The following is a 15,696-nucleotide window of genomic DNA, read 5'->3' on the forward strand; positions in this document are numbered from 1 at the left end:
TTTAGCTGAAGAGACTCAGTAAGCACGTAAGATCTTAAATGTCATGCTATGTATTTGTTAATGATAAATATTGTTACATAATAAAAGTTTAATTACTGATCAGTGAGACCATCCTGATCATCAGGCATCAAATACTGCTGAGATGTGCACATGCTGTTGTTTATCATTTCTCTGTAGGCACCTGTTGCCAAAACTAAGAAACATCATATTTGAACTAAAATCACACTTTCAGTTATTAATGATTAGTGAAGAGTAAATAAAAGTGGTAACGATTAACATCTTGAATCTTGTCAACTAAACATGTATCTTTGCATTACTATTGATGGTTATTATAAAGCATTACACAGTATACTTATGTACACCAGGTCATACTTGTGCCTATTTAGTATGCTTTTAACCTTTGAGTAGAGTTAGACCTTGCTCTTCTCACCCGCAAACTCATTTTGCAAAATACAGGCAGTGGAGGCATCTGCTGGACAAACACGGAAGTACACACACACACACACACATCCCCCATTCCTTTTCCAGGGTGTGTGTGTGTGTTTGTGGGGGGGGGTTACTGGGCTAACTGGTGAGAAGTGACAAAAAACAAACGACATGACGTAAAATTCAGCTTTTCTGAGATTTCATCTCGTTTTATAGAGTATCAGCAATTGATCCTTGTTGGTCTTGTCTTTGGCGACCGACAAAGTCTGTAATCACCTCATTCTTAATGGTGCTGTGATTTAATTTATGATGATTTTATTGATATTTTTTTCCAAGCAGCTCTTTCCATCAGGTTTGTGTGCAATCCATGGAGATTTTAGCAGAGCTGATTATGGCGCTGCCTCTTTCCTAGAGCCCACTCATGAAGATGAAACTTTTCCCATGCCCGAACCCAAAAAAGTATTTTCACTAGATCACCATCACAGGTCACCTTCAACAAGGTTTTACTCTTTCTCTGCCTGATTTGCTAATCTATGAGTTTTCATGTCTATACCACATGAAAAGTTTATATAAATTAGCCACCTTTTGGTGTTGTTATGCCATGGAGACGTTTGTGTGTGGACTTTGCATCTTGTCGCTGTGTTTTCTGGCTTCTCAGGTACTCCAGGCTTCCTCCCATGCATTCATATAAGCTTAACTGGTGTTTCTAAACTGGTCATAGGTGTGAATGTGAGTTTGAATTCTTGTCTTTTTCTCTTTCTTAGTCCTGGGATGGACTGGTTGCCCATGTCAATAGCTGAGATTGACTCAAGGCTCCCCGAAAGAGCCTGATTCGGATAAGAGGCTAAGTAAATGGATGGCTGGATTATCCCAGTGTTTACAGATGGACTCCAGACTGCACTGGTGGATTGAAGTTGCAAACACTACAAACATTTTTATCCCACAACTCAGCTCAGCGTTGTGTGGAAAGTTCCAACCAAACGATTTTATTAATATAGCACCAATTCACAGCAATTGCTGTTTCAACTGTGCTTTATATTGAACGCAACAGCACCTACAATATTACAATCTGCCATGGTGGGTTGGAGTTCAGGGGTCTAAATGCAAACAGACCAAACATTTCACTTTCTTAAAGAACATGAGCAATTGTTTCTAGAGCTCTGTGCTCTGTCTCAACCTCAGGTCCTGTGCCATTTGGGCAACTACGAATAAAAGGTGTTGTTTGACAGTAAAGCCGATTTGATGACGATTTTGTGACTACCAAGTCATTAAGCAATCAGTGAGTAGTCAGATTTTCTCAATGCACATCATGACTTCTGATTGTAAAAAGAGACTTCATAATGGGACTGCCTAACCAATACAGTCTCTACATACAGTCTGTGGCTCTACTGTTTTACCTACAGTCTACAGTTTGTAATGGTAGGGTCATCATCAAGACAGCGATGGCGATGAACACCAAACCAGTTTGTGACGTGACAGTGGCGACGTCTATCTTTTATCGATGCCTCGAGCACAAAAAGGCACGTTTGTGATGTGGTGTTGACTGTTTCATCAAACGGGCTCCTGTTCCCTTTGTGGACACATTCTCCAAAAGTCAAGAGGTCATGTATGTGATGCTCGCTTTAAACAGCCCTCCCATACACTCCCCCCCCCCCAACCTTATCCTTTCAGACTATACTACCAAAGTACCACAGCAGGCGTCTCATGTGTGACCTACAGACTGACTTTGAAGGCTCCTCTGATTTTAGCACCACCTCCAGCATGCACACACACTTTTTTGTATTCTACCTGCTGGCAGCAGATTCCTGTTTATTGTCAAGAAAACAGTTCATGTTGTTGGCTTTGTCTCACAGAGCAACACTGACTGTGTGCTTGCATGTTTAGTAAATATGCATGCGGTGTTTAAATCATGCCAAGTCAGCATGCGGCCTGAGGGTCTTACGTGTATGAGGGAGGAAGCTGCACATAGATGAGCTAAAAATGAATCAGAATAAGAGAAAAAGAAAAATGTGAGAACCTCCAGAGTCATATTTCATTGTTTTATGGACTGTTAGGGTGGCCTTGCTGCAGGGCACCACAGTGCTGCCAGCACGCTATGCATTAAATGTTACACATTTATGTGAATCCCCCCCCCTCCTCTTGAGTTCCCTTTAACCCCCATGGTGTCTCAAACAGAAGCATCTTCTTTTTTAGGCTGTTGCTCTTTTGACTTTCCATATTCCACCTCGCCACTCCCCCTCCCCCAAACACTCCCTGTTTGTCTTTCAGACTGCTGACAGCAAACCCACCGTGCACAGTTTTTTCCCCTAGCTGTCCACCTCAGGATCCAGACATCCCATCTGCACATAGGTAGGATTTAACAGCATTGGTGAATACATTTAAGCAGGTATGCTGGGGTTTCTGCACAGGAAGCCACTTCTGTGATTGAAAGTACATGGTGTACTTGTCCTGACGCGCATGAGCAACATAGTTGTTTTGCCCAAAGAGATGTTTTCCTTCTTTTCTGTAAAAATAATGCTTACAGTGGACACCGGGTAATCTGATGACATGTCTTTTTTTCCTTGAATAGTGGAATTTGGTCATAATTTGTTCGTGCTTTACCCCATGACTTCATGCCAGTGAAATTACGCATGAGTGAGCATTATTTTTGGGAGAGAAGGTGACGGAAAGAGGAGTCTGTTTGTTTTTTAAAAGCAAAGAACTAAGTGGTTGGCATTGTATGCTAATGTAATTTAGGGACACTTTTCTCTGTGGAATATGAATGAGGAGTTTGGACTGTTGGATTGTTTCAGGGTCCTGAAACAATCCGAGTGTGAGTCCTGGCTGATGTGTGGCTGAGATCGTAAAAGAAAAGAAGTAAAAAAAAGAAAAGAAAAGCATGTGTTGTTTTATCGTGAAACTCCGCAGCGGTGGCTACAAAAACGGCCTAAGTTAATAATGCTCACACACATGCATTCACTCCCTCTTCCTTAAATGGGATTGTGACAAGTGTATAAATCTTTTCAAGCCACATAGTGGGAGCAGAATTACACAGAATTATGATCCTTATTCAAGCAGCAGTTGTGGCTAATTGAGTGTCATCTTCAGGGTGTCTGATGTACACCCAGTTCCTGTTAAGCGATCCGTCTTTGTATGAGGTGTGGACTCTGGACAATGACTTCCACTTCCTGTGCTTTACTGAATTCAAATTAATATTTATAAGACAATCACAGTTGTTATTATTATTATTATTATTTTCTTTTTAATGATGATGGTGAAAGGAAATTCCTTTTTATTCCTATTTATTCCAACATTCCCAAGGGTCTCACCTTTGTCTGTTCTGGTTAATTTTTTTTAAAGCAAAGTTAGTCTGTATCCAAAAAACAAACAAACAAATTTGTTAGAATCTAACCAGCAGCTCTGAAGGCGCCAGGCCACAACATGAAACGATAAAGCAGTATGCTCAGTGTAGCTCAGCTGGTGTATTAAAATGTATCTGACACACTTTTCAGACTTACAGAATAGACTGCATTTCACTTAGTTGCAAGTTGAAGGCTGAAAATCAAACTGGCCTCCTTTCTTCGTATTTTCCGTATATTATTTTATTTACTCTGGAGCTAGTTAGCTTAATTTAGCATGAATACTCCACATGTGACCAAATATCCCAATGTCAGGTTTTCACCTATTTGAAGAAAAAAAAATTCACAATAACAGTAATATTACAGTACAGTAATATTAAATATATATTACAGTACAAATATATAAATGAAATCAGGAAAAATGCATTTGTACCATACCAAAGCTGTAAGCTAGCTGTTCCCAGCAGCTAGCTTACAGCTTAAAGTAAGCTAACAATGTCCTGGCGCTGTGTGTGTGTGTGTGTGTGTGTGTGTGTGTGTGTGTGTGTGTGTGTGTGTGCGCCACTTTTTCTTTTCTTGGTGGGGACCAAAATCTGAAATTTACTATCCTCGTGGGGACCACCAGCCCTATTGGTTCCCACGAGTTCGATGGCATTTTTCACACTCAAAGTGTGGTTTTAGTGTCAGGGTTATGGTTATGGTTAGGTTTAGGGTAAGGGTTAGGCATTCATTTTTGATGGTTAGGGTAAGCGCCATGGGAAAGCATTATGTCAATGAGATGTCCCCACTAGGACAGCAACACCTGACGTGTGTGTGTGTGTGTGTGTGTTTGTGTGTGTGTGTGTGTGTGTGTGTGTGCGTGTGTGTGTGTGTGTGCTTTTCCCAGAAAATTTGTTTTCCCTTTCTCCAAATTATGGTTAGGGTGGAGTTAGGGTTAGAGTTACCCACTCAGACCTCGAGGGGTTAACTGTCTGCTGACATCACCAAAATGGCAGCCAAATGAATAAAAGGAAAACCAATCTTCTGATCATAACGGAAAGGTAAAAGCAGCAGACAGATTAAAAACCAATATTTATAAAAGTTATACCGTATAAGTGAGTAAATCTACATGCTGGATGAAAAGCAAAACCTTTATCTTGGCAGCGAGTAGGAGCCGTTGTGAATAGAATTGGAGTCAGGATGGAGGGATTGAGGCCCCTGCTCTTCGGTGGGTTGCAGGAAAAGTGGAGCAGAGAGATGATGAGACATCATGAAGGTTAATTTTTTTTAAAGCAAAGTTAGTCTGTATCCAAAAAACAAACAAACAAATTTGTTAGAATCTAACCAGCAGCTCATCAAAAAACTCAATCAGAACATTAATTAATAGTAAAAATTACAATTAGCAGCCTTCGTCCTAACTCTGACATTCCACGCAGTTCTCATGTGACCTTGGGAAAACTTTGGAGTTTGGTCACATTTTCCCACAAGGACACTTGGCTTCACTGATTTTGACTAAATGCAATAAATAAAGGTATTTAATTTTGCCTAGTGATTGTAAAAGATGGTGCCCTTTAACGTTTTTCCTTGTTATATATATTCCTTGACCTTTCAGGAATGGCAGCCATGAGCTGTGATGAAGACTTGCAGTTGCACAGAATTACCAGTAGATGGCAGCTTTTTGACAGACAGCTCTCGTTGGAAGACGAGCTGTCATGGTTGTCATGTGTGTGTGTACTTGCTTACACACACACACACACACACACACACACACACACACACACACACACACACACACACACACACACACGTACGTTCATTTCACAGTCCACAAAACAACAACTTTAAAAACCTGACTTCAGGCCACTCTGATTTCTGATTTTTCATTTCACAGACATAGTAGTGGTATTGGTCGCTTCAGTGCATCATGGAGTTTTTATCTATTTTCTGAATGCCTGAACTAACACCTGTTAAGTAGTATTATAGGCATCAAACCTGTGTGATGAACCTCATAAATAAGGAACCCCAACAAATTCTAGAATCCTTTTTCTGTCCTTGTTCCTAAATCTTCCTCTTCTGGGTCACTGCCCTTTCACCTCTTCCACCCCCTCCCTCAGTTCTTGACTGCTATGTACACACGTGTGCTTCCCCTCTCACATGTTTTATCTCCTCCCACCTCCCACTGTGCTCCCCTCCCCTTTCACCAGCTCGCTCACATCTCTACTTTCTCTCTCTGTCTGTCTCCGTTGGTGGCGCTGGGATCCATAGGCGTTCAGAGGACAAGAACTGGACAGCATACGCACCCTCAACACCACGTAGCAGCACCACCGCAGACATGTCGGACTCTGAAACCGCCGCCGCCCCTGCTGAGGCCCCCGTCCCTGCTGCTTGTGCAAACATCAAGGCTGACCTGGACAAGTGGTAGGTGCATGTTGGAGTGATTAACAGAAAAACAGTTTATATGTTTCTCATTTGCATATTTGCATATCCTTTAGAGTTGAAGAAAGGTTCTTATCCCAGACGCCAAAAACATAATAGGAACCTCTTGCAGTTCTTGGGTACACCTTTGATGCCTACACAAGTTCATCTCTGACTCTCAGAGTTGCCTTTAAACGTTTACACGCTGAGAAGTCAAAACCGAATTATCTGGATCATTCGTGATGTTCTTGGCCGTTACTTAACGAGCTATCAAACTGGAAAGAAAAACACCACGGCACCCAAATTAAGGGGGAGACTCGCATGTGTGGCAGCGGCTGGTCGTGGACTGCGGTATCCTAAAGTGCGCCATCCCAAAATGGAGTCGCTTCAGCGGTCATTGGCGTTTGCACTAAAAGTCTCCACATCTTGCGTGTTGAGATGTAAATGAATTTGACAACCTAGCTGAGCGCAAGTTTGAAGGTTATGAAAACTTAGGGTACCCCATGTAGGGCAAAGCGATTAAGGGATTAATGATGCGTGACAGCGGTGGTGATGCTCGATGCTTGGCCATACGGATGGATGGAGGCTGGGAATCTGCTTACGTCACTTGCCTCCCTTTCCCCAGAATTCCTCGCGTTAGCTCGTTCTGTTCGTATCCAGTGTCTCCTTTAGCCTCTTGCTATGTCAACGGACACAACAGATGCTGCTTTGTGAGAATGGAGGATAGCAATGACATAACACTACTACAGACATTTAGAGGTCTGAGTTCTTCACAGTCAAGTTCAATGAACTCCAGGGAACAGTTTTTATAGTGATTTCTTCAGTTGTAGTTGGAATTTGAGCTGTTCTGGTGTTAATAATTATGTGCTGGCAAAGTAAACACATTTTATTGATAGCAAAAGCTGCCCAGTTTTCTTCAGCCAGCCTGTTTAGTCTTGATAAGGTGGATATGAATGTGTGAAGCTATTAGATAAGCAAGCAGGTTGAGTGGGAATGGAAGGCATGGCATGGGTAATTGGCTAATCATGCGCCAGTGTGTTGATGACCTTTCCGATACCTCTGATATTTCTAGGTGAATGTTGAGGTTTAACATATATTCAAATGAAATATACAACTGATAACTGATTGATAAGTTCAGTTCCTCTTATGTTAAAGAATACACTGGGCACTCTGGCAAAAGCTGGCACTCTCAAGAGTATTTGAAAGTAAATGTTTTAAGGTGATAAGATGTTCTGTTGCTCATGCGGCATATCATGGTTTTACAAGATTATACTGTATGCGGGTCATTGCATGAAGCTGACCTGAACCTAACCTTGAAAGGTTGAAAATCAGGCAGCACCAGCACTATTTGTCCTTTAAGTTGTATAGAGCCAGAGTTAATTGTCCTACACTGATATTTGTCCCATAACCTGTAATTTCTGTGGAATCACTTTTTAAACTAGGGATAAATTTAACAGAAAAATAATTATGCTAACAAATTAATCATCAGTGAGTGCAGAATGGCAATCACTGTGAAATCAGTGTGTGTGTGTGTGTGTGTGTGTGTGTTGAGCTTAGAAATGTCACCAGAATCAGCAACTTTACAGAGTATTTTTAAGGAATTTTAGCTATTAGTTTAAGCTAGCTTCACAGACCTGGTTTGTTGTTTACCTTCTTACAGTGCTATTTTTGGCCACATGGGCCTTGTAAATGACCCATTCATTAAGAATGGGAGAATTAGGTACTAACTGGTAAACACACAGCACTTACCTGCTTAGCAATTAGCAGCTAAATGTTAAATTAAAACTACAGGGGTGTGTCGTGTTGGTAGCAGCTAATGCTAGCATTCTAGGCACGGCCCCATTGTTCTAATTCCCTAAGATCTGTAAGCAGACTTTTTTATATGAAACTGAAAGTCTAACCTCTTAGCTGTTGGGAATCCCACACTCATTCAGCTTTGCTCCTAAATTCATACGCTACATGTAAAAAGTAGATTTATTTTGCTGATACTGACATTCAAATTAACTTCTTTGGTTTAAGGTACAGTTTATACAAGTCAGCTCTCTATAGGACTTGCATCAGTATACATGCTCGCTTATATGATGGATGCTCCTGTGTACATTCATGTGCTGAAAGGAAGAATTCTTGCTATACTGCGGTCTCCATCAGTGTTATCCCAGCCAATTTTGAGCCAACTGTAGAGCCAAGAGGGCTCTGCCCTGTGTAAGCAATATATCAGAAATACCTGCGTATTTATAGACAGCAGCTTGTCAAAGTCATGGATAGAAATGTTACGAGTGTGACTGTATATGCTGGGTATCATTGCATGTTACTAGTCGGAGGTCACATTACTGCTCCACCTGACACCTGCTCCTTTTTAAGCAGGGCAGCCAAATAAGCAAACGCTTCTCTTTCACACCCAGCTGGAAACTTAGAGGGCAGCCATGATTAATATAGTCATGACCCTGTCAAGGTCACAGTGGCAAAGTCACACAGAGGTGAAGTGAGCAGGTTAAAAACTAAAATGTAATGCATGAACAGTATATCAACTATATTTTCCTTGACATTTATGATGAACTGAACTTGACGATGACTAACTAGCATTAATAAAGTGTTAAAAACATTATAAATTATAAATATATGTTTATTCCATACATTTTTCAAAAATTGCTCTTATTGATAAATGAATCACATGTTGTGTTATTTGTTTCAACCAGAGGCCTCAAATAAAGACGGCACGATACCACTTTTTTATGTCCGATACCAATACCAATATCATAAATTTGTAATAATATCTGCCGATACTGATATGAATCTGCTATAGCGTATTTTTTAATCAATAAAACTGTTTGTTTTTTTTATATCTTGCTGCATTTTGTATAAGTTCATACTTTTTGTCTTAAAAAGACAAAAAAACAAAACCACTAAAGCTATTCTCTTATACTTGTATTCAAAAAATACACTGCACCCAAAATAGTTCATAGTTCTAATAAACTTAAATCCTCCATCCTCCCTATTCTGGTATTTTAAAGAGTACTTAGCAGAAATATTAAACAACCTAACTAATAGGGCTGCCAACTCCCAGCAAAAAAATTGGGAACCACCCTCCGCCTCGTTTTGCTTAATTGACGTAATCAACTTTAATTTAATGCACGTGTACAAAAATTTTTTTTAAATTAAAAGAAATGCACAGAAATAAATTTTTTTTCTACAATAAATAAATAGATAGAAATCTTTCTTCAACAGAATTGCAGACTGCACAGATGGTACCTTTCCAAAGAAAAAAGTACTATAGCTTACTAGGGTATATATTCAGGGATGCACATAAGTGGTCCGCAGGTGCGCATTCGCTGTCAAAATAAAAGATGCGCACCAGATAAGAAGCACATATTCGAGAAAACGCGCTTCTTTTGCATAAGTAATTGCTTACGGAGCTTGCTTCTTCGACATCTTTAAGAGTTCTGAACAAATGTCTGTCCTCCTCCAGAACATCTTATGTACACAAACACACGTTCCAACTTCTTATCCGGTGCGCGTCTTTTATTTTGACAGCGAATGCGCACCTGCGGACCATTTATGTGTACCCCTGTATATATTAGACTTAACAGTTACTATATACAGTAATGGACTTCTATACATTTTACATCAGATGAAAAATTTGGTTGTAAGATTCAGATAATTCATTATTAAAAGCTCGACATTTTAAATGAGAATAAGAAAGAAAAGTATGTCTTTGTGCCCCCTTGTCCCTGTTATTGCCGTCCCTGGCCCCCTGGCATAACTTTGCTAGATCTGCCCCTGCACAGTTACCAGCTGTCAGCTGCATAGAAAAGAATCCTGGTGTAGAAAGTAAATAGAGAAGAGGCAGTCGCTCCATATATCAGTTGTTAAGCTTAGCGTGGGAATGCTTTACAAACATTCAGAGATGAACTTACACACTTGCTTTACTTCTCTCTGGGATCACTTCCTCGGAGATGAAATGCCGGGTTGGTAGCAACGCTCCAAATGCTCAACCAGACCGCCAACAGGTCTGGCGCGCCACAGCCGCTCTATCACGTGACGCATACTGCTCCCACGTGCTAAGGTTCTGAGCTGAGTTACGCCATGTCGCAAGTTTTGTGAGGTGCTTTGGGGATATTTAATGGATCGGATTACATTTTTTATATCTCTCCGATATCCGAGCCAGTAATTTAGGTCAGTATCGGACCGATGCTTAATATCGGATCGGTCCATCCCTAGTCTCAAAACACCTCAAGCTGCTCCAGTGGCTCCCTTAATTTATTTAAATTCACTTATATAAATGAATAAATTTATAAAAGAAGGCAATGTGCCATGTTTATCAATGTAACTTCTATTTATTGCTGCTGAAAATTATTCCTTAAATTGTCTAGTTGTAAAAACGTGTAACCTATACCTGTATGTACCTAGGGTGCTACGTGTTTTATTTATTATGATTCATTTGCAAAAATACAGGTAGGACTGAAAGTATCTCTTTAGCTTTTAACATAAGCATAGACATACCAACACATATTTACTTCCTCTACTTCAGGTTCTCTTTTGCTGGTATAATAACAATGTATTTTTTTTAAAGAGCAAGCTCTTTTTTTAGTTCAATAATTAAATAAATGCAACAAAACATGATATTACTTTAATGAAATTGCAAAGTTAAAGTACCAAATGGTCATAGATAGCTCACTGAAGAGTAGCCACAGTCTCAAAGTCTCCTCAAAAATTAGGTCAAGGCTGGTTTAGACACCTGTTTGCAGGCCATGGCGATCTATGCAAACTCCTACAGTGAACATGCTGAATGTTAGCCATAGGAACCGTGGACATGCTGGCCTTACTCTTCCTCTGCCTTCCATAAACACTCTCACACTCACTTCCACAGTCGGCCTCTTTGGGCCCGATCGCCTGCGGCTGTATGGACACACATGCATTTAATTTCTGGCTGGAATTTGGTGACTCGGCAGACGTCAGTAATCTGAGTGTAGCACTGCTGCTGTGTCAGACTAGCTACAGCCTCTTCCCCTCCAGCTCACCATGCTGGACGGACAACAGCTTTCACGCCTGTGGAATCTGTTTATTCATTGTTTTGGTGATTTTTTTTCAACATCCAGATGGGTAAAGTGCATTTTACAAAAGCAGATTTTTGAAAGACTCAGATGTTTCAATAAAGGCACAAAATGGAACATCCTTACTTCTTTGGGTCTTAACTTGTTGACATATATTGTTTTAAGAAGTCTCAAGCAGAAATGTTGGACAATCACCGTCCTAATAAACTCTGTGCTTTGATGATTCTCATCGCTACCTCACAGGACAGTGACACAGCTAATCACGACCTCCTGGCTAAATCCTGGCGTCTGCATCATCATTTTACCCTTCTGCACCTGCTCACTGATCTATTATACATGTTGGTCCCAGTGGACTGACTATAGCAAGCCCAGCCTAAATAATTCAGATTACGCTTCCTGATTGTGTCCAAGACAAGGAGACAACGTCCCTCCTCCACCCCGTGCAGAGTGGCAATCGGACCTGGACATGCTTGGATCAGGATACTAGTGCTCAGTGGTGCAGAGTTGCTTTCATTCAGTCTGTGGTCATATATTCACTAAAACAACCAATTGGTTTTGTTCCTGGTTGCTTGTACCACGCTCATTCAGAATCACGCTCTCTCTCCCTCTCTCAGAAGATTGCGTGATGCCTGTAGTTGCGATGATGTCATCAGATCCTTACCCTCGTCTGCCCATGCATGTGAGCACCCTGCTCCTATGCTTTATGTAATCCCTATATTTTCTTAATATTTGTTCACATGCAGATAGTAGGACTTTACAAGTACAATAATGTTCCTGTTCTTCTTCTTCTTGTTGGGTTTGATTCAGAGACATGTACATGCATGTTGATGGCACTGTGGCAGGATTATCTGGCAACACAGCCTCAGGGTTCGATTCTGCTCAGCTCTGATGTTGGGTCATTATTGCAGTGCATGCAACATAACCACTCAATGCCCCACTCCCATTTCCTTGCACACCCTCGCCAAGCAGCAGACACACACCGTTCTCTCCAACTCTCCTGGCAAAGTAAAGTGCTGAGTGATAATCTGCAGCAGCCAGCTGTACGTTACATCACTCTGAAGGCGCCAGGCCACAATATGAAACGATAAAGCAGTATGCTCAGTGTAGCTCAGCTGGTGTATTAAAATGGATCTGACACACTTTTCAGACTTACAGAATAGACTGCATTTCACTTAGTTGCAAGTTGAAGGCTGAAAATCAAACTGGCCTCCTTTCTTCGTATTTTCCGTATATTATTTTATTTACTCTGGCGCTAGTTAGCTTAATTTAGCATGAATACTCCACATGTGACCAAATATCCCAATGTCAGGTTTTCACCTATTTGAAGAAAAAAAAATTCACAATAACAGTAATATTACAGTACAGTAATATTAAATATATATTACAGTACAAATATATAAATGAAATCAGGAAAAATGCATTTGTACCATACCAAAGCTGTAAGCTAGCTGTTGGGAACAGCTAGCTTACAGCTTAAAGTAAGCTAACAATGTCCTGGCGCTCTGTGTGTGTGTGTGTGTGTGTGTGCGCGCCATTTTTTCTTTTCTTGGTGGGGACCAAAATCTGAAATTTACTATCCTCGTGGGGACCACCAGCCCTATTGGTTCCCACGAGTTCGATGGCATTTTTCACACTCAAAGTGTGGTTTTAGTGTCAGGGTTATGGTTATGGTTAGGTTTAGGGTAAGGGTTAGGCATTCATTTTTGATGGTTAGGGTAAGCGCCATGGGAAAGCATTATGTCAATGAGATGTCCCCACTAGGACAGCAACACCTGACGTGTGTGTTTGTGTGTTTGTGTGTGTTTGTGTGTGTGTGTGTGTGCGTGCGTGCGTGTGTGTGTGTGTGCTTTTCCCAGAAAATTTGTTTTCCCTTTCTCCAAATTATGGTTAGGGTGGAGTTAGGGTTAGAGTTACCCACTCAGACCTCGAGGGGTTAACTGTCTGCTGACATCACCAAAATGGCAGCCAAATGAATAAAAGGAAAACCAATCTTCTGATCATAAAGGAAAGGTAAAAGCAGCAGACAGATTAAAAACCAATATTTATAAAAGTTATACCGTATAAGTGAGTAAATCTACATGCTGGATGAAAAGCAAAACCTTTATCTTGGCAGCGAGTAGGAACCGTTGTGAATAGAATTGGAGTCGGGATGGAGGGATTGAGGCCCCTGCTCTTCGGTGGGTTGCAGGAAAAGTGGAGCAGAGAGATGATGAGACATCATGAAGGCGGAGGAGGAGCCAGTCAATTGGTTTACGTTCATGTAACATGAACCCTCTCCTCCTGTGGCCTCCCCCTGTTACCTCTGTGTCTTATTATCTCTCCATTATCACGCAACCTCCCTCCCTCCCATCAAACAGATGGGTCCACGCACATGGCTGTTCTGTCTCCCTCCCTCTCTCTCTCTCGCTCCATCACCCTAATGCACTGTGGCAGTGTCGGCTGTGTTCGCTCCTGAATGGGAAGCCTGAAATTATTCCCAAGCTTGAAATCGCTCTTCCTCTCTCGCTCTGTCGCATTCATCTCTTCTTCCTATTCTTCAGCTTTTCCCTCTTGTTGAGAGCTGTTGCTCGTGCTTTTGCTTCTACCAATGTTAGCACACCAAACATGCATGTGTTTTGCCAACAGAATTCCTTGGATTGGCATCCAGTTGATGCTTAACTCCTGTACGTGGGTTTACTTGAGGTCTAACTGTTGTTAATCTTTCCTCCAGTGTGGCGGAGAAGGGAGCTGGCGGCTGCAAAGATCTGATGGAGGCCTTCGCTGCTTGTGTGAAGAGTGCAGCTGAAGGGACGTCATGAGGAGTCGCCCTCCAGCCTCAAATGTAAGCATGTTGCATAATTGAATGATTAATTCCATAACAGCTTCGGTGGGGGGTTATTTATAGAAACCTTTGTGAATCGTCTGAAAATGGTTTCAACAGGAATAGAGAATACAAGTGTTTATTCTCTAAATATATCTTTAAAAAATGAACTATGGCTGAATTCTCTTTAGCTGGTCCTGCTGGTTTACTGTTCCAACGCTGACTATAATGACTATAATGCTCAGCTTAGCCTTACTTTGACATATCAAAAGTTTGTTATTATTGCCAAGACTTGGGAGGATAATTTTTAGGAGAAACAAAAATGACATATTCTGATAAACTGGCAAATCAAATACATATATATGACTAAATAAAGATCCAAAATCTCATTATTGAGATGCTGAGTTTTAAAATATTTGCCGCTTTGTCAGTTGAAAAGCAGTTTCAATAAGAAGACACTTAAAATAACAATCCACTCACCAGAATTAACAAACAGCCCGACTGAGTGATCGGTCTGCTGTAGATATCAGTTCTTGGTAAGGAAACAGGTACTTTAATGCAAGCGTAAATGTATGCAAAACAAAGGATGAGAATGCAACTGGATCAGCCAGACCACATACAGAGATGATCTGGATTTCACTGGATCTGAGCCATGTGGGAATGCAGCCTGGACAACACCCGTGGCCAAAGGTATTCAGCTGGCCTACTGTATAATGAAAAAGGGAAGAAGCAAGTGGTATGATTTGGGAAGGTTGCAACATGTGACGCTCCTTGTCTGTATCTGTTTGAGATCAGCGGTTAGATATCAGATTATTTGTCAGGTCTGCCCAAAGGATCTTTGCCTTCATCAAGCTCAAATGTCTCTCGCTATTGCAGGTCCACTGCACGGAGTCCTCCAAGTTCCCAGCATTTTCCTTCTGCACAACAGCACTGGACCGATGACAACAACTCGAATGATGAAGATGATGATGATGATCATCACAGAGAGGCAAACACTGTGTTGATTTGGGCCGAGTTTGGGATCTGGTGGCAGAAACCACAGTTTCCTCCCCCCTGTCCTCCCCCTCATGTTTTAGGTTTTTCTGGGTCCCGCAGTCTTACCCGCTATTCCCCTCGTCCCTATGGCTGATATACATTATACTGACAATTCCAGAGAGCCAATGGGCTGTGATGTAAATTGTCGACTTGAAATGAATACTTATAAATGGTAATAAAAAGTATGAAATACTTGGTATAAAAACCAACTTGTGATTTCTGGCCTCTTGATTTGTAATACTGAGGATGCAGCAACCTTTGACCCAATCCTAGTTGTGCCTTGTAGAGGTTAGAGGTTAGCATGTACACCAAGACAGTAAATACGCAGAATAACTTCTAAATAACCGAGTAGCAATCTGAACATCTTTGTGATCATCAAAAGGATAGAGTGATGACACTGCTTCTGACATCAATGCTAGTTAAAATGGCTGTACAGAGACACATTATTGTATTGCTACAGTATGTCTTTATTTTCTGCAACATCTCCAATTTTTCCCAACATACTGACACTTTTTCAAAAACATATATATTAATTATTAATGACAGTTTATAAAGTAAATATGTCGTAAGGACTGGTTTGTCTAGTGACTGTTAATGCTTAGCCATCTTCAGTGTTAGCATTTTGATGCTAAGGATGAAACAGTGGAGTTCC

The 15,696-nt window shown here is 41.0% G+C and overlaps 2 protein-coding genes across 2 annotated transcripts in view; one reads left to right on the forward strand and one right to left on the reverse strand.

Moving 5' to 3' along the window:
- LOC147331756 (prolactin-2-like) overlaps positions 1-15,696 on the reverse strand; it is a 35,961-nt gene that overhangs the window by 19,631 nt on the left and 634 nt on the right. The window lies entirely within an intron of this gene.
- Positions 2,642-15,253, forward strand: LOC147331758 (uncharacterized; the record flags this gene model as incomplete). Its single annotated transcript, XM_086290457.1, has 4 exons — positions 2,642-2,775; positions 6,009-6,161; positions 13,920-14,030; positions 14,886-15,253. Coding segments are annotated over 3 exons (375 nt in total), but the record flags the coding sequence as incomplete, so codon positions are not given.

Source organism: Aulonocara sp. 'chitande type north' Nkhata Bay, linkage group LG4 (genome assembly GCF_057382095.1).
Source record: "Aulonocara sp. 'chitande type north' Nkhata Bay isolate Kocher_YH1m ecotype deep benthic linkage group LG4, A_spYH_male_GT1.1, whole genome shotgun sequence".
NCBI classification, from domain to species: Eukaryota; Metazoa; Chordata; class Actinopteri; order Cichliformes; family Cichlidae; genus Aulonocara; species Aulonocara sp. 'chitande type north' Nkhata Bay.